This window comes from Haliotis asinina, chromosome 3 (genome assembly GCF_037392515.1).
Source record: "Haliotis asinina isolate JCU_RB_2024 chromosome 3, JCU_Hal_asi_v2, whole genome shotgun sequence".
In the NCBI taxonomy this organism is placed as follows: Eukaryota; Metazoa; Mollusca; class Gastropoda; order Lepetellida; family Haliotidae; genus Haliotis; species Haliotis asinina.
Window position 1 is genome coordinate 81,779,416 of NC_090282.1, and position 19,790 is coordinate 81,799,205.

The 19,790-nt window shown below is 40.4% G+C and overlaps 1 protein-coding gene across 2 annotated transcripts in view; it reads left to right on the top strand.

Moving 5' to 3' along the window:
- LOC137278579 (3'-5' RNA helicase YTHDC2-like) overlaps positions 1-19,660 on the top strand; it is a 39,131-nt gene extending 19,471 nt beyond the window's left edge. The window contains exons 15-33 of one of the 2 annotated variants that reach the window (XM_067811037.1): positions 85-172; positions 624-711; positions 1,148-1,228; positions 1,414-1,496; positions 1,863-1,968; positions 7,186-7,305; positions 8,528-8,693; positions 9,257-9,363; positions 9,614-9,708; positions 10,016-10,192; positions 10,662-10,924; positions 11,687-11,808; positions 12,342-12,437; positions 12,952-13,048; positions 14,003-14,125; positions 14,875-15,167; positions 15,350-15,501; positions 15,814-15,898; positions 16,697-19,660. In XM_067811037.1, coding sequence (XP_067667138.1) covers positions 85-172; positions 624-711; positions 1,148-1,228; positions 1,414-1,496; positions 1,863-1,968; positions 7,186-7,305; positions 8,528-8,693; positions 9,257-9,363; positions 9,614-9,708; positions 10,016-10,192; positions 10,662-10,924; positions 11,687-11,808; positions 12,342-12,437; positions 12,952-13,048; positions 14,003-14,125; positions 14,875-15,167; positions 15,350-15,501; positions 15,814-15,898; positions 16,697-17,377 — 3,023 coding nt within the window. In that variant the 3' untranslated portion in view covers positions 17,378-19,660. The remainder of the gene's footprint in view (positions 1-84; positions 173-623; positions 712-1,147; positions 1,229-1,413; positions 1,497-1,862; positions 1,969-7,185; positions 7,306-8,527; positions 8,694-9,256; positions 9,364-9,613; positions 9,709-10,015; positions 10,193-10,661; positions 10,925-11,686; positions 11,809-12,341; positions 12,438-12,951; positions 13,049-14,002; positions 14,126-14,874; positions 15,168-15,349; positions 15,502-15,813; positions 15,899-16,696) is intronic. The other variant, XM_067811038.1, reaches the window with a different exon arrangement.
- Positions 19,661-19,790: the final 130 nt, after the last annotated feature.

Genomic DNA, 19,790 nt, shown 5'->3' on the forward strand with positions numbered 1-19,790 from the left:
CTTGGGGTCTGTTTTTGTATGTATTGTGTGTATAGCTGAGTTCAGTCTTAGTTTATTTCCATGCCGATTGCTTATAACTTCCAGGTGCTATACTAGTCTTCCTACCTGGATATGACGATATTGTCACTCTCAGGGATAACATTGCTGAAGACAAGAAATTTGAAAGTTTCAGGTAATATACAACTTCAGATTAATCATATCTATTTAAGTAATGTGTATTAACTGTCATGATGTAATATAATATATTGTTATTTTACTTTAGGGATGGTGGGGTAGCCTAGTGGTTAAAGCGTTGTGGTTGCACTAAGGAAACAGGTTCGATTCCCCACATGGGTACAATGCATGAAGCCCGTTTTCTGGTGTGCCCCACCATGGTATTGCTGGAGTGTTGCTAAAAGCGGCATAGACCTACACTCACCCATTCATGCTCTAATTTTACTGTATGGAATGTAATGTTGATATGGTTTATGTAATAGATGATGTAGTTCGAAAACAAAACTGTTTTTAAGTGTCACAAAGTTTGTGTTAGAGATTGTTCTTGTACAGACGAACTCCCAGCGACTGTTGCATGTTTATCCAGAAATCGCATGCTGCCTGATGTATGTCGTTTTCTTCAACCACAGGTATGTGCTGTATACACTCCACTCATCCATACAGTCCAACGATCAGAGGAAGGTCTTTAAGATGGCTCCGCAGGGTGTACGCAAAATTGTGAGTGTTGCTTGAATCTGTGTTTAGCTTCAACTCTTACCCAGTTATTTTACTGTTATATCTGATCCTGCTGCTATCAGATCAAAGGTCCTAACTGTAGGACACCTAGGGATAAACATACTCCTAGGTTACATAATTACAGCATCTTTATTGAGAGCCAGTGGGGCAGCTGAGAGGTTATTGTGTTGATTTGTTATATCAAAGACCCAGGTTCAATTCCCCACATGAATACAATGTGTGAAGTCCATTTCTGGTGTCCGCTGCCATGATATTGCTGGAGTATTGCTGAAAGATTTGCAAAACCATTCACCCTAGTAGTCTTAAAATGTCTGAACTTAATGTGCTTCACTAATTACTTTTGTTTGCATTATTTCATATAAAGTTTGCAATGCTGAACCTATTCTCTCTGGTTTTATATGAAAATATCTGTCTTCAGATACTGTCCACCAACATTGCTGAGACAAGTGTCACAGTTAATGACGTAGTCTTTGTCATCGATTCAGGAAAGGTGAAAGAGGTAAAGTATTTTGTCATTCAATGCATGTGTTTGTAATCCTAGAGCTGCAGGACTGGACTTCAAAAGGTGAAGGACAGGAGTAGAGCAAGTGTTTCAGATGAAGGAGTAAGTGACTACTTCAGATTACATACTTATATGCTTTGAGCATGATGAGCATATATTAATGGTACTTTATTTGTCTTCAGAAATCATTTGATGCTCTCTCTTCATGTTCTATGCTGAAGAGCAACTGGATTTCTAAGGCGAGTTGTTTGCAGAGGAAAGGGAGGTAAGCTATGCTCACCTGTTAATATTGATATGCATGTGTGAGTGAATATTACCTTTGCCTCTGTCAATGATGTTACAGAAATAGGCCAATAATTGATGTATAAAATTCTGGACTTCATAAACCAGGGGTGGTAAGCTTGAGCAGGTATCATGACATGAAAGTCCTGAAGACTGATCTGCCTGTGCTCGCTACGCTTTAGTTAGCTTGGGGAACTAAAGACCCTTTCTGCCCAGTGTTCCCCAAATGGGTTCTTATGACCATCTGTTGCCTTGTAAGAGATAATAATTCTGTCATTTGTGGAAACATTCTTTCAGACTCTTTGACGGTTTGATTTGAAAAGTGCATAATCTTTTTGTATTGTTACAGAGCTGGTCGATGTCGGCCAGGGTTCTGCTATCACATGTTCAGCCGTATTCGCTACAGCAGTATGCAAGAGTACCAGCAACCAGAAATCCTCAGATATCCTCTTCAGGTAGTCTTTGTTATGGCAGTTAAACTGAAACTAATTTGAAACCTGACACTATAGTATGATCAGAAATTACTGAGAATTTTAAGATTGTATCTGTTTTTATCTTTTCACTCATTACTTACATATTACATGTGAATGTTAGCAGAACATAACTGCAGATTCAAAGACCGGTTAACAGTTAGTATTTCATCAAGTTACCATGGGCAGCAATGCAGGCTTCAAAGTGGCAGGGCATACTACTAAACAAACAACAGCAATATTTGTCAGAATTTTCTTATTGACATTTTACATTGTAAATCCCCAAACATTTGCTATTGGATTTTGGTCAGGGCTATAGCTTGGCCAAACTAATAATGTCATATTTTGAGTCCGAAACCAGGCCTGTGAATGCTTTGAATAATGTTTTGGTTGTCCTATTGGAAAATTAAAACATTTCCATAAAACAAGTTAGCAGACAGAAGTAAATGTCCCTTGAGAATTTCAGTGTATTAGGAAACAGCCTTACAGGACTTTCATCTGAGAAAATCACATTGTCCCAGTTAAAATTTCTATGCTGTAAGCACCAGTTCAACCTTTGCTTCTTTTGTTCAGGTTTCATGATTGGTGATAGAATTCCTCGACTTTTCTGCCAACCCACTGCATGCCGCTCAGTTCTAATTGTCTCCTTACAGACAGTTCCTCTATCAGTCATATCCAGCCTTAAGTTTTCTAAACGCTTTCGTTTTAGAAACAAGAATACCAAGCTGCCATATCCATTTGCAATATTTTTCAAAACATGATAAACAGTGGACAAAGGGTTGCCTGTTCTACTTGAAATCACTTTAGCTGATATAATGTCTTTGTTATAATACACTAAAATCAGCTTCCACTTCTCTGAATGATCCATACTGAGGATCACTGAAAATGTCACCAGTTAGCATGAAAAAAAGGGGGATAACTCTTTACAAAATAATGAAACATTAAAAGAGTTTTCTCTTGAATGAAACCTAGCACTTGATAGTTGTTCAAGGTTGTTAATATAAGAAATCCAATAAATAGTATTCCTAAAATTATAAAATTAATTTCTGGTCAAACTATAACATAATAAATTTTTCCTTATCCTGACTCATGCTATTATGCTTATCCACAGATAGTGGAACACGTAAAATCTCTTGAAGTTCCCTTCTAATTGAAGCAGACGTACAATACTCTCACCCACCAGAAAAATCCCTTTCCCGCAAATACGGTCACATGACCAGCCATGCTTTTCACTCTGTCCTTCATTGCCTGACGAGGATGGTTGGGGGGCACTTTGGGTCCCGATATGGCGATACGTTTTGCTAATATTTTGGTCCTGTACCTAAATTTTATCGTATTCGGTTTTTGGATTGCAGTTATTATCGTCATGATGTAAAATTATTGTTGAAATGCATAAATTTTCATGTGTATTGGACACCTTTTCTCAACATGGACTTCGTCTTCGTTGATGAAATCTTGCTCCCAGTGGAAGTTACGGCTGTTGGCGGTTGATCTGCATCAACATTATGTCCTTTTGTTTGTTCTTCCTACGTTGCTGTGAACTTTGTAAGAATTTGTCTGATTCAGAATTAGCATTATATTCATATAGTGTTCAAAGGTGTGCCAAGGACAAACAACATAGGCTAAACAACTAAAGTGGTTGATTCTGCATCTAGTAAAAATATGCCATTACAGCAGACATTCATGATTTGAGTAATCAGAAAGATGTATACTGGCATTCTTTTCGTATGTGTGCTTGTTGTTTTTGAATGAAGAGATTCCCCCTCTAACATCAGCATCTATCAACTGCTTGATCCATCATGTGTATTATCGCTCTTGAGCTAGATGAAAAACATGGTCGTACACCACTGACTTTTCAAGACGTCTCCCATTCTTGTGGCATAGTGAGGAAGTGTATGGAAGAGGAATCCTGTTGGAAAGGGCAGGGAAAAGTTACGATTTTTCCAAGTTGGTTAAAACTCACGAATATTCATTACATTGCAAAATTTTGATAATTCACAGAGTTGGGCCTCTTCCTAGTTACCGGTCAGTGATCACCCATCGGTGATCTTGGCAGAAAATGTGTTTACCATGAGCGGTTCATCAGCTGCATTTGATCCATCACATAAAGAGGTGGCATTGTATGCATGCTCCCATTCATGGAAATCGTCGCCATCAGCTGTATCATCGCTTCACAGTATGGATATAGTTCCTTTCATCGACTTGCTGAGTGCTTGCACTCATGGATCCCATTACAGCTGCAAGTGCTCTCTGCCCCCGTTTCTCAGAGATGTTGTCATTGCTCGTCGTTTTCATTGGATGCGGATTCATGCATGCATGCCCGAAGGCATTCACAGAATAGCAGTCATTCGAAGGATACACATGGTCAGGAGGATCACGATGATGTTTGATGCATGGACATTGTTCCCCACTCGTGAATGCACTTTCAGAAGGACAGAGATGTTTCGATGGACAGAGTTAGTGATCATCGATCTCCATAACCAGAGGAAGCCCTCTTCTCCAATTCAGAGATCACGTCGTGATTGTGATCGGACTGGACCCTGTCTCTCCGTCGAAGTTCATACCCATAAGATGAGTAATGAGGACACTGACACATCAACATTACCTCTGATTGCGCTGATATCTATGATTTCTGAAACTTTGTCAATGGCCTTTCAGACAGTAACTAATGACCAGCAAGGGTTCCTGATTCAGCATCTCAATACCTTGGATTGGATAGCTCTGCCGGACAACTTGAGACCATATCTACTATGGTGGACTCACTGATCAAATGTCTGCTCAGGGACTTATTTGCCTGAGCCCTTCTACAACAACAATCTCTAACTTAAGTCGAAGAGTCACTAAAAGGTTAGGGTGCTCACCTAAACGATGAGGTGGTAGCAGGAATCTGGACGAGCAGTGAATGCATTCAGCATATGAACCACCTGGAAATGAAAGCTGTAATCAATGGAGTACATCATTGGTCGACACCACTGAGGAACAAGCTTCTGATGGTTCATACCGACAAGTCCACAGTAGCGTTCTACATGAACAAGCAAGGATCAGCACAATCTCACACTCTGCTACAGCTGATCTTTCAACTGTGTGACATCATCGATGACTTGAACCTCCACATATCCCAGGTGCATGCAACATCATGGCCGACACGCTGTCACGCCCTCTACAACCATCCCAACAGAATGGATGCTACATCGAGCGGTATTTCGACTCATCAGTCAGACATTCGGATCCCTGCAAATAGACCTATTTGCCACATGATTCAACAGGCACGTACCAACATTCACATCACCAGTGCCGGGATCCATTGGCGCAGGCAATAGATGCTCTCCGCATCTTGTGGGAAGGGCTGAAGGCTTTTGTGTTCCCCCTCCAGTACTACTACCAAACATAAAAGGCGTTTGTGCTTGTCGTAAGAGATGACTAATGGGATCGGGTGGTCAGACTCGCTGACTTGGTTGACGCATGTCATCGATTCCCAACTGCGCAGATGGATGCTCATGTTGTTGATCACTGGATTGTCTGGATTGTCAGACTCGATTATTTGCAGACTGCCATCATATAGCTGTAATATTGCTGAGAGTGGCATGAAACTGAACTCACTCACTCGCTCACTACTACCAAAAGTCATTGGAAAGACAAAACAGACGACGCTGATACAACTGATTTGGCCAGCAAGAGATTGGTTCCCAGTATCAAGGAACTAGGACAACCAACACTACAACTGCCAGGGTGGAAGAACTTACATGTCCATCCACACACAGCAGTCCGACATTGTTCCAGCTACACGTCTGGATTGTATCAAGGCCTGCTTAAAACATTGAGGACAGGACATTGCTTGAATTATTGACACAGGAAACGCTGTTTCTACTCGCCCTAGCTAAAGCAGCACAGATATCAGAAATACATGCTCTGGACCTCAATCGCACACGATTTGACTCCAGTCATCGTGTACATTTAGGCCTGAGGTGGGATTTCATCACCAAAAGTCAACTTTTGGACAACTGGACAGACAAATCTACTGAGACACCTACGGAAATATCCTGCAACTCTATGTCAGTATGGAAGAGAGCCATTACACTGAGGACCCACCAAGCAGTAGGACTTGAACCTCTGCTAGCTTCCAGTCCACAAGAAGTGAGAGCCTTGGTGTGGACAAACGCTGTACATGGAAAATGCTCGCTAATAGCGATAATGGACTGGTGCTTTTGGAAATCAAATACGGCCAACCACTACCCCTGGGACATTGTCACAGAGGATGTCACTGGCATTCACCAATTTGGGCCACTTGTACATGAAGAAGGTTACTGACTGGTCTTGATGGAAAGCGTGACATACAGTTGCATTAGACAGTAGCAGAATGCTAGCTGATCTATATATCATCACGCTCCAGTCAATGAAAGCTTGAAGAGAAGACAAGTTCGACTGGATGTGATCTCTCCACCACCCCCCATTTCACAGATGAATATTGGAAGAACAGGACCAAACTACCGCCGTTACAGTTCCCGAAAAGAAGGAAAGTACTGGAAGTAATTATATGGCAGTCAACAGAATCCAGCATGGTCTGACCCACCGCTGTTTCCTTCGGGTTCTGTTGGCATAAAAGGTTTGAGTCAGGATAAGGAAAAATATGTAATTTTCTGAATAAAACTGATATTTTATCATCATCCTGACTTATGGCATCAAGCCCTCCCAGCTGCCCCTCTCAGGCACACTGAATTCACAGTAATTCTCGTGTTGGGCTTATTAGATTTCATGTGACTGTATTGCAGGGAAGGGAGGTTTCGGATGGGGAACTTCAAGGGTTTTCCAGTGTTCCACTATCTTCACATAGAGGGAGGAGATAACCATGATAAGCATGAGTCAGGATAAGTGTAAAATAAATACATTGAAATTAAATTGTGAATGTGTCCTTTACATTCTGTTTGAAACTGCTGGATATACATATACAAGAGTCTTCCAAGTCAAGTTTAACCGCTTTCAGACTCTTTATGTAAACATATTAAATTTGCACATAAAATATGAACTGTGTATGTACAGAGGTGAATGCTTGTTTAAGTTTTTATAGCTGTATTATGCTATCACCATCATTCCTTTTGAAATCAAAGTGATTTTTGTCAAGTTTGATTACTCTCTATTGTGCTTGTCACGAGTTTCCCCTGCTAGCTGTATGTCTTCAGTGTACATCTTATGATTCACCTCCAGGAGCTGTGCCTCAACACCAAGCTGTTGGCCCCTGTCAACATGAGCATCGCTGACTTCCTTGCCAAGTGTCCCGAACCGCCATCTTTCCTGGTCACCAGGAATGCAGTCCAACTCCTGAAGGTGGGTGTACTTCTAACGGTCAAGGATTGTATGTGCATGAATTTTCAGGCCCACTCCAAGATATGATACTGTAAACGTACTTATATTCGCTTGGTGCAAATTTCGCGGAGTTGACAGTTTAGAAAACATCGCGCGGTTAATTATTCGCGGAATCATTAATTGCCGGAACTGCCAGCTGTCTGTTTTTGCTGTCACTAACAGCAAGAAAAACAATCAGAGTGGCTTAACCTGACATGCAGCATGGATTGCTAAGTCGCAGGAAGTCCTTGCCTGCCCGATATATACAGCAGTACGGTTACTCACGGAAGTATTAAGAACTTAGGAAGTGACACATTGTGATGGTATACTATATAAAGCACTGAAAAACACATCAGTGTTATGTTAAGAATTATGATGATTTGATGATGGCATTGCAAATTTGTGAATTCAAACATCCGGGTTGTTGAGAATGTGCTGATGTGTTAATTGACTATCAATTACGAGTACTAATAAACTTCTATAAAATTTTAGTGAATAAATAAAATGCTGCTGTATTGTTTCTTTCTGAGTTGTTTCATGGTAATCCGTTTTGTATCAAACCATCTCTCTCCATGATTGGTGGAATAGAACACGGGACCGATTTCAATGGCGGTCTCAACACACATCACTGGTTTCACTATAATTCGTAATTCTGCTATAGGAATGAGAATTAATTATTTTCGGTGCACGATATGGGAAATCCATTACAGCGACAGTTACTAGTAAATTTGATTCTTTTTTATTCTATCAGTCGCCATTTTAACATTCCCATAGATTCCAGTCCTCAAACTTGATTTGTTATGGCAACAACTCAGAGGCAAGCATGTGTATTGTTAATGAACGAAAGGTTTATTCGTGGTGTACAATTGTTTGCAACAAAATATTTTCCGCGAAAAGCATGGAAGTAAAACCTGCGTGATATATAATATGTTTACAGTATGTAATCATTTTAACTTGAATAATAAGAAATTATGTACATATTTTGCATCTAGGTTTTGACACAACAGTACTTTTCCATGGAATTGCTGGACTTGTGATTGCTTTAGTGTTGTTGAATTATTGTATGGTTAATGTGATATGTATCAAAAGGGAATTTTTATGCTGTTATACTCTCAATACTTCAGTATATATCCCATGCAGAATGTTGGTGCTTGGTTAGCCAGGTCCCCGTGAAATACTCTCATTACTTTACCTGTGGTTTCAGCAAATGGATGCTTTGGACACTTGGGAGGATCTGACGGAGCTGGGCCACCATCTGACTGACCTCCCTGTGGAGCCACGGCTGGGCAAGATGGTTCTGTACTCAGTGGTCCTCAAATGTCTAGATCCCATCCTCACCATTGTCTGTGCTCTTGCTTACAAGGATCCATGTAAGTTCTGAATACTTTACAGGGGTATCAGGCTCGCAGTTGTCCAGCACAACACAGATTCCAGCTGCTATAATTCATTTTGGATTTTGCAACCTAGATTCGCTTCTGTTCTGATCAGTGATTTGTCAGTACCATCATTTGAGCCTTTCACCTTCATTAATGAAGTAGCCTTTGGACAACTTGCAATGAGATACCCAAACAACGGGTGTTCTGCCTGATCAAGTTTCATTACACCGATACATGGTTTCCCAAACTGTGCCAACAACATCTCGACCACGCTTGGGAGGATAGTTCATCATATAAGTTTGCATAATGCAGTTTGCATTAAATACTCTTGAAAGTGATCACTGATAACAGGTACATAGCAAACTGACCTGTTGTGTTAATTAGAGTGATAAACCAAGTCTATTGTTAATGATACACTTGGTTACCTGTAGACAAAATTGGAACTCATCGTCCAGTGGGTTGATTATGGAATCAGTCATAACTGGTTTTAAACAAAATATGGCGTTGTATATGCTGAAGATCTTCCTTCCATTTCATGCTGTACGTCTTTGTTGCAGTCACTCTCCCTTCGCAGCCTTACCAGAAGAGATCTGCAGCTATGGCACGAAGAAAGTTTGCTTCAGGAACATTTAGTGACCACATGGCCCTTCTACGAGCTTTCCAGGTATTGTGTCAAACTACTAGTCAGGAACTATGTTTAGTCACATACAGCCTGCTTTCTTGCCAGTTTTATACGTCAGATACATGTTGTAGACTCTGTGTTAATGCCTTTTTAGAGATTGCCTGTTGGAGATAGACAGCTCTTGACATAGTGACATAAAAGTGTGTGTGTTGTCTGAAACAGCTGCTGTGTATGCAAGTGTCACACTTGAGTAGTGTACATCTAGCTAATGTCAGATACTGTCTGTTTACAGGCATGGCAGAAGGCCCGGACAGAGGGCTGGGAGAAATCCTTCTGTGAGAGGAACTTCCTCTCTTCGGCCTGTATGGAGATGATAGTTGGAATGAGGTAAATTGTTGTGACTCTAAGGATAACAACAATACTGGGGCTACAACATCTCCTTTATTATCCTGCTTATTGTCAGTGATATTTTACATAATGAGTTGTCAGTTATGCAACATCTGTATTTATTCACATAAGAAAGTTCACTCTCATGTGTTGATGTTTCTAACTGGCTTTTCACCTAGCTTAAATGTTTCATAAACATAGAGGATATCATGCTTGACGAATGGTGATAAGCAAGTATAGAAACCAGGGCAACAAATGTTATCACTATTAATACTTAGAGCTGTATATATGAGCACCTATTTTACAGAACTCAGTTATTGGGTCAGCTGAGAGCATCTGGGTTTGTACGCGCCCGTGGTGGCGGTGACATCCGAGACCTGAACACTAACTCGGAGAACTGGGCTGTGGTAAAGGCAGCACTGTGTGCAGGGATGTACCCAAACATTGCCTGTGTGGACCGGAACAGGAATGTCGTGGTCACGCAGTAAGCAAATTCTTAGCATTATGTGGAAAGAAGAATGTGCCCTTTTTTCACAGATCTTGAATGCGGTTATATTGGGTGGTCATACACTTTACATTTTCACATGATTGACTGTGGAATGCTGTTATTTTTTAATAGTTTAAAGCTTAAGGCTTCATTGTGGAACTGCTTTAAGGTCCATATGTCTCAAGTACCAGTGGTTGTTAAGGTATTGGAATGCAACATTAAGTCTTATTTTACTTCATCGGACTTGTATCAAGCAAGTCTGGCTTCTGTACAATTTTACCAAGATGTGTGAGGGACTATTTTGATTTACATCTGTTCAATTACTACTGTATTCGTGGTTTGAACTTCCTTGTCATGTACTCTGTCTCACACTGTATGTTTTGCTGGTTTTGAACTTTTGTGTCACTTGTTCTAGTTGTGTAATAATTTTGTTGGTATTTTCAATCAAATGTTTCTACCATTTTAGGAAAGAGTCCAAGGTGCGTTTCCACAGCCAGTCGGTACTGAGCCCAGCCCCCACGACTGAGTGGGTAAATGGGGCCTCCACTCATGCCAAATCTGTCCGTATGCTCCCAGGAGATTGGTTGATCTACGAGGAAATGACACGCTTCAGCAAAATGGCCAGTGCCAAGTGCTGCACAGTCCTGTCAGCTGTTGCTGTGGCCATCTTTGCTGGGCCATCCAAACTGCCACCCGAAGCCATTAGGGAGGCAGAGGGCATCCATGAACGTACGTGGAAATTGTCCTTTTTACTGCTCCTTGTCAAAGTATATATTATATTCTGCCTAATTGTGTGTAGATTTATGACTCAGGTGGCTGAGTGAGCATAGGCACAACAATTTCCGTGTAAAGTTGTATTCCTGATTATGTACCAAGGCTTGTGAGCACCATGCTCTTCCGTACACTGTGCTTCTGGATTTCATGGAAGTAGTACATGCCCAACAGCTGCATCACTTCATCACAGCTGCATCACTTCATCACAGCTGCATCACTGTCCTTGCATCTCAAGCTGACATGCCATGTTGTAACTGGAAAACTGTTCAATCACGGGTTATACCCAACTAACTCTCTGGCAGATGTTCTTATCAGAATCATATAAGTACATAATTACAGTGAACTCCCGCCAAGGGCTAAAATATGTCTTATATGCCACCTTGGCATCCCCATTGCTACATCAAGGGGTGGTGGGGTAGTCTAGAGATTAAAGCATTCTCTCATCACTCAGAAGACCAGGGTTCGAATATTGTTAAAAGGTTTGTGAAACATTAATATAGCTATTTCCTGTTTATTCCTGTTAACAATAACATTATATAGTATGACCTGGAGAATTCACTGTGTGTAGTCTCTACAAGTTCTGCTTACATGATTTGAATACTTAAACAATAATGTCCATGTCATGTCCATTCTATGCTATCTGGTCTTAAGTCATCATGAGGAAGGAAAACAAGATAATATCACTGAAAAGATGCTGTAACCCCATGTTATTTCCAGATGAGGCTGGTGATGGGATGTACGCTGACCACAGTAGTGACAGTGAGGGTGAAGACAAGGAGGACCTGAAGAAATCAACGCTGCAACTGGATGATTGGCTGTGTTTCCGGCTGGACAAGGAGGTGAGCACACCTGGCTAGGACAGCCGCCCTTTCATCTGCTGGGCCAGGACACCCTTTCATGACCATCTGGTGCCAGCACTATGTGGTACTGATTCATTGACATTTTCGGATACTGTTGAATCCTGCAGTTGACTTGCCCAGTTGACTTGCCTCTCTGAGATTTTCATGAATATGGAACAAGTTTTCACATGTGTACAGTGTTTGAATGTTTGTTGGGGATGCCATATACAGTCATCTGAGAAAAAAGCAATTCTGCCATATAGGTATCCATATTAATATGTATGATAATGCACTCTGAGGAATAAGACATCATGAATCAGAATATATTTAACAGCATTTAGTTACTATTCATTATTATTTCTATTGTGTCATGAGGCAATGTCTGCTTGTGTGATGTTGTGTAGTTGCAGTTGCAGGTTACCTCAAAATTTATCATGCAAGACATTGACTGCCCAGATCCGTTACTAATGGTTTCTGACAACATTGACTGATAAGATCAGCTAGTAATGCTTACTGACACAATTGTTCCGCAGTCGGCCAACTTGGTGCTGCAACTCAGACAGAAGTGGCACAGTCTGTTCCAGCGGAGAATGAAAGCTCCGTCCAAACCATGGTCACAAATGGATGAGGTAAATATTGGAAAATGCATATTTTCAACCCTTCTGTCCACTTCTCACCAGGAACATATTTTCGTTAGTCAGTGAAATGAAATTTATCTACTGATGTTACGAATCAACCTCGTATGAGTTTGATTATTTCTTTGTGCAGAGTTATGTCCCTTGTTACATGTGGAGGAAATTGGGATAAGTTACCACAAACTGCTGAAGTTACATGATGGAAACTTTATACAGTTATCTTAAACAACATAAGCAAGTTAAAACCTGTGGTCAAAATATTTTCTTTCTGGAGCTGTCCTACTTTTCTCCAAGCTACATTGCATTATCTTTGTTGTACCTGCTACAGAAAATCAGCATTGAAGGAAAAGCCAGAAATGGTAAGGTGATGGGATAGTGAGCGTACTGTAATAATTTCATGTTGACAAAATACAGAATATTTTGGTAACTGCAGATGACACAGGTAGTGAACCATGTTAGAGCTCTTTGATACGAGGTCCACTTGAGTAGCACCCGGCTACTGTTGCAGGCTGTTGTACGAGCTGTGATAAATGTCCTGACCAATGAGGAGCAGTCTCAGGGTCTGCAGCAGCCAGCTGGTATTGGACAAAGACCCAGACCTATGTGTAAGTCTTACAAAACTAAATAGGTTAAACTTGTGATAACTGTGTTTCCATATCGCTCAAAATGAATGATTCTTGCTTTACGTGCCTGTACATACAGCTATTGTGTTTATCAATGTATTCTGATTTGAAACACAACACAAACAGGCATGCCATGATGTACATGAATTGTGGTCCTCCACAAAACAGCCACAGAGAACTAAATTCTAAGCACTTGTGACACCTGTGGAATGAGAAGATAACCATTACTACACATTAGCTGAAAACTCAGTGTATAGAAGTTATCACATGATGTCAAGGGTAGTACAGGGTTTTGTCAGTCCCTTGTAAAGTTGTATATACTTTACAACCATACAATATAAAACCCTATATTTCTTGAGACTCCATGTAATAGCACATTTATCGAGCTTAATGTTTTTACTAAATCAAAAGAAAACAGTGCTGACAACAGCTGATCCATTGACCTCAGTGCAATGTTACCAAAGGCTGGGTGATGCATGATTTTCTCACTTTGTGTTGTCACTGAGGCATGGCGGGATAATACGACTTTTGTACTCCCTGCTTGCAGATCGTGATATGGTTCGTTTTTTATCACAGTCACATGAACCAGTCAAAACTCAACATTATTGCATGAGGCTGGATAATGTACATTATCGTAGTGTCTTTCAGAAGTATTTAAATTTCTGGGAAGACATAATGTCTTCTTAAATATTTGGATATCTAGGTTTAGTTGATGAGAAAGACCTGCATCAACAAAAGTGGAGAAACAATGTGCTCTTGTAAATAATCAAACTCATAAAGGATTACACTAATTATGTCACCATGATTGTGGTCACATTGACTCATGGAAAGAAAACCTCCAGATGACATTCTGCAACATTCTCCAGGCTGGAAATCAGAACATTTACTTTGACTGTATGCCAAACACTGATCTGTGTTGTTGTGTTGTTTTCACAGCCGCTGAGTCAATGATGATGTCAGGCAGCAGTCGAGGCTACATAGAAGTCGATGACCATCAGGGCAAGTACAACAACCGCAGATACCCAGGAACTCCACCCAAGAGGAAGGACATCAACCTTAGTAAGATGTGCTCTGTTTTCCTGTTAATACAATTCAGTAATGGAATTTAATTGTCTGTCAGTAAAATGTTTCTTACTTGGGTGTATATTCTAGATTTTTTTTTCATCTTATTGATAACTAACTCACAGGGAATAATGATTGAGTGAAAACTGTTTATGCTGCAGATGTAGTTATTTTCAGTATTTAATTACTGATTCATGTATGGGTCTTTAGCTGAAAGACAGTTGATTATTTGTTCTGTTCATACAGCCAATTATTAGACAATGCTTTGTGTTCGATACAGAGCAGATTAACTATAGACTAGATTGAATTTGCAGCTGAAGAAATATGGTGTTGTATTTGCACATTTTTTACATTGCAGAATGTCATGTGTCTAGATTGCCCACCCTGAAAGTGTTTTGTAAACTAAGCTATGAATGCCATGTAGTATGGTACTCTTCTATTAATGTTAGTGGTGGTCCGATTAATTGAAATAATCAAAGATTGGTCATAGTGAAACCAGTTATTTACTGATTGATCAGTTGTAATGAACCAGTCATCAATTATGAGATTGTAACTAATTCCCAACACTAATTAATGTTAGCATCTGCTGTGATGCACATCTCCAATTTACTGTTTAAATCAGCAGTGATGTTTTTGCTGTTGATACCTTTGATTGACCAGTCAGAATCAGTAGTTTCCAAGTTCATGGTAGAATAAGTATTATTGCTTGGAACACTGAAAGAGCTGTCCATGCCTGTGTGTTCCAGAAGGCAGCAAGACCAGTGAAGACAGACTGGAGACCTCTTCCGTCCACAGCAACTCAGCAAGCAACAGCAGTGCCAACAGCCTAAAGGGCAGTGCTGGCAGCACCCCATGCCCCTCCCCCCAGCCCTCCTCCCCCTCTAAGTGGGCAGAGAGGGACCCGGGGGGAAGCAGCTCCCACCCTTGCAGGCTGTTTGTGATGAAATGTAACAATCAGAAGAACCTTGACATCTCTCTGCAGAAGGGGTTGTGGGCCACATCTGTCAGCAATGAGAAGAAACTCAACAAGGCTTTCCAGGTCAGTGTGGGCTTTTCCTCTTCTTCCGACAGCTAGCATCTCAGTTACTCCCATGAAACCCGTGTATGTACTGCAACAGCCCTGCCTGTGGGGATTTTCTGTTTGCCACTGATGTAATATCATGTGTCAAATTCATCGTACACTGGTGATGATTGTTCTGTATGAAGTCTGCTGTGTTGTAGGATGGCAAGACGGTGTACCTAATTTTCTCCATACAAGGCAGTGGTCACTTCCAGGGTTATGCCAAGATGCTGTCCGAAATCCGGAAAGACAAATCACAAGATTTTATTTCACCCGGCTTGAGTGGTAGCTTTGCCATTGAGTGGGTCAAGAGGTTGGCATTTTACTATCCTTTGTCCATTTAGCGTGAAATGTGTGTAACAATATGACTTACTCTCCTCATATTTAGCCTTTTCCATGGTATATATTAGAAAGCCTGTGATTTTACTGGATTTCTTTTATAAATCTAGTTGTTTGTCACTTGTGAAGTGTTCGCCTCTTGTGTGCAAGATCCATGTCACATTATTCAGTATGTGTTGCTGCTGTTTTTGGTTGCTTGCTGTATGTTCTGTGGTATGCCAGTGGGAGCTTCCTCCTAGCTGTTGGAGACTGTTCCTCCTAAGCAGTAGCTATGTGTATGTTGCAGGGCAATGATTCCCTTCCAGAGCACACACCACCTGACCAATCCCTGGAACGAGAACAAGAAGGTCCAGGTCAGCAGAGATGGCCAGGTACAAATTACATTACTCACATCTTGTTTTATTTTGTTGAGCAATTTCCAGTACTTCTTATACCATAGTAAGTTGTCGATTGAAGTCATTTGAAGTCATAATATGTCTATATCACTATGACACAAAATAAGTTCTGACTATAGTAGTGACATTCCTCCTTTATACATTAACTTTTAACTCACTCACTCTTCTTTTTGGACAAATACACCTGATTATGAATAGCTGTCACAGACACTAAGCACCTCACTTGTACGCATCACCCCTACCAGTCTGTGGGAATTTTTATGCTATATCAAGTGAATGTTATCTGAATATGAATGTGACCTTGCAACTGCTACTTTTGAGACACTTCACACCTACGTTATGCCTGCATACTATGCTGACATATGATGAAAACTTAGTGTGGAACTGGGGAAATAATCTGAGCAGACTGTCAGATAAGAAAGAGAGAGATGTAGTAGTGAAGGCAATCAACAGCACTAATGCTCTCCGAGTTTGAATCCTCATTTACATTGAGATAACAGAATATAACCTGAAAAATACTTGTAACTTATCAAAAGACAAAATTCCAATATTTGTTTTCAAAGGAATCTGATTCTCATATTTCCCCATCCTTGGATAACAATGTTCTGGTGCTCGGTGGGTGTATTGGTGTTGTAGGGATAGTCAGCATTGTCCCCAACATGTCTTGTGAGATGACTGAAATACGAGAGTTAAACTAAACTCTTAAATTTTCTCTGTTCTCCCTCCTTCTGGATTTAAAATGCAAACAATGAGTATGACGTTATGTTTTACCAGGAAATTGAGCCCAGTGTTGGAGAAGCCCTTTTGAAACTCTGGGATAAGTATCCAAACTACCAGAAGCGTTCGTCCCCATCTTCTGGAACCAAGGTCATCCTGAAGCACAACAACTCAGCTCCACCAAAGCTGCTGAGCAAAGACTGTGATATGCCTGAGCAGAAAGACAATGGTGACAGTGATAGCCAGGCTGAATCCGGTCCAGCTGGCACTGCCACAAAGTCCTCCAGTTCTGCATCTCTCACTCGATCCAACTCATCCACCAGCAGCCAGGGATCAGGACACAGCTCAAACACTCCCACTAGTCAGCAAGGCCACTACCAAGGTTCTCATGGTGGTCAAGGACATTACCAAGGTCATGGCCACAACCACCACCACCAGCAGCAACAGAACCGCCGTGGCGGTGGTGGGGGTCATTATGTTCCGCATGGCAACATGGGACCTGTGGGCGGACATCATGGTGGCATGGGAATGTTCAATCAAAACCACTTCCAGCATGGGTACAACCATCAAATGGGCTACATGGGTCCCATGATGCATCATCATCTGCCTTCTTCACAAAGAGGAGGGATTTCACCTGTCATGATTCTACAGAGAGGCAGTCATTCATCTGGGCATGGGCGTGGCAACTTTCAAGGTCACCAGGGTTACAACTCGGGCCCCGGCTCATATCACCACTGATACAGCAACTCAAATCCATTCATGAAGAACTGAGGTTGAAATTATGTCCAAACGTTTGTCATTTGAGAGGAGTGGGGCTTGACTGCAATGTTATTCTGGTGGCAGGCAATGTCACTAGAGACCTGCAAGAAACACTGACATTGTTCTCAGAGACCAAGATAATCATTAATTTGCTACTGATAGAAGTCATAAGAAGCAGTTGACCAAAGACTGCCAACAGGATCTCCCCAATAGAGAAGCAGTCACAAGGAAAGCACAACCTCTTCCTTGTCAATACCAGTTGACTGTCACCAAACCTGGCTGCTTTATGCATGCACATGTTGTTCAACAGTGTTATCTATCCACATGATTGCAATAAACTTAGCTTCCATGGTAAGATAGTGGTAAATGTGATTATGTTTGATGAAATAATGATGAAATAATTGTGTGATGAAATAATGACTGGTTCAATACTCAGTTCTGTCTGAGTAGAGTACATTTGTGCATGAAAGAGACAGTCTGGAACAGGAAGACAGTTGACATTATAACAAACATTGGCAATAGAAACAATATAACAATAGAAAAAAAACCAATGAATGAAGACAGTGTGTGGAGTTGGCACCACTGCCGATATCAAACCATGGAGACAGTGTGTGCAGTTGGCACCTCTGCAGATGTCAAAACATGGAGACAGTGTGTGCAGTTGGCACCTCTGCAGATGTCAAAACATGGGGACAGCGTGTGCAGTTGGCACCTCTGCAGATGTCAAAACATGGAGAGAATACTTGACTCCCTCGAGTTTGAAAATACTTGCAATAAGCTTCCTATTTCCATGAAATGTGTAGCATGTCATGAAACCAGTTGGATATACAGAGCTATATCTTAGATAATAAATAATAGGAAATCACATGAGAAAGTTCAAATATTGATGGCAAGTTAAATTTGCTGTCTGCATATGCTTGCTTGTGCCAAGATCTGGTAATTGTAACATTCACTGTAAGTCAGGGATGCCATGATGCATCAGGGCTTTATCTAAAATGGTACAATTATTAATACATTCAAAACTGTATCGATATTTAGTTTTGAAAGTATTGGTTTAAATATGTTTATGTATCATTTACATTTTGCAGTTGCATTTTTTTGATGTTATTAGAGTTAAAAATACCCAAAGATGGGAAATACATTAGAACATTTTAATTTTTGAGAATACAAGAATCTTGATCTTATAAAATGTGAAAATTGATGTTGAAAATGTCTTTAGATTTGAGCAAAAATGTTGCAAAACTAGGTATTGTGATACATATTGAATAATGAAACTTATGTATCATGAGATCTCTACTGTAAGTTGATCAGTTGGGCCAATCTTGACCATCCTCTGCTATACAGGGTGCATGGAGAATGTTGTGTACTAATGACCTTGAACCTTTATCCACATTGTCTGTTATGTGACACACTTGTATATATTGGTTGTTGTTGTTGTTGTTGACTCATTGTCATCATGTTAACAGTAGCACATGAAGGTTGCCTCCATATGCATGAAATCACTTATCTTTCTATGTGTTATCAGTGCACCATGAATAAATAAATCATGCAGTCATGTGACGCCAACTGAAAATATGACAACAGCATTATGCATTTTCTCCTTTGAACTATTGGTTTACCACACACTTTTGAACTATTGGTTTACCACACACTTTTGTTAAATTTCAAAGCAATTGTCTGGGAGAAAAAAGAATGAGAACAGTTTATTTTCAACTTTCCAATTAGTAACTTTGGATATTTAGTCACACTGTCCATGATGTACGGCTGCATACCTTTATGAAAAGTCATTATATTTAGCTTCTATTTTCACCATTCTTTTGTTAGCCTGATAAAAACAAGTTGGAAAGATTTAAAAGATTTCTTACACAGAACATATTTTACTGTTAGATGTATTCAATAGTGTAGGTAGGTTTCTGGCTGCACAATTAGGTAAAAGAGTTTTTGACTGCAGTTCCAACACATAAGTCAACAGTCAGTACCAAAGTAACACCTACATGAGAGAGTGTCACCACTCAATCACCATACATGTTTCACAACAGCTGAGTCCAGAAGTTTTTACATTACTCACACCATATTCATCATGAGATTTTTCAAGCAAGTTTCATTATCTGTGATACTGCAATGTGTTTGGGTCACTTTCAAGTCAGCATGTGTCAGTTGCTGGCGTTGTGTTGTTGTTAATATTTACATGTTGCTGTGATGATAAGTTATTTTATTATTATAAACTTCTAATGTTTTGAAGAATAAATATTTCGGGAGTAATCGGTGTTGAATACATATGGTTTGCATCAATGGCTACATAAAGGGTATGGCTCATTGTCTTGGAAATCTTGGAAAGACTGTCAGGAGCTTCAACTACCTTCCCATTGAGTAAGAAATTTGTCACACCACA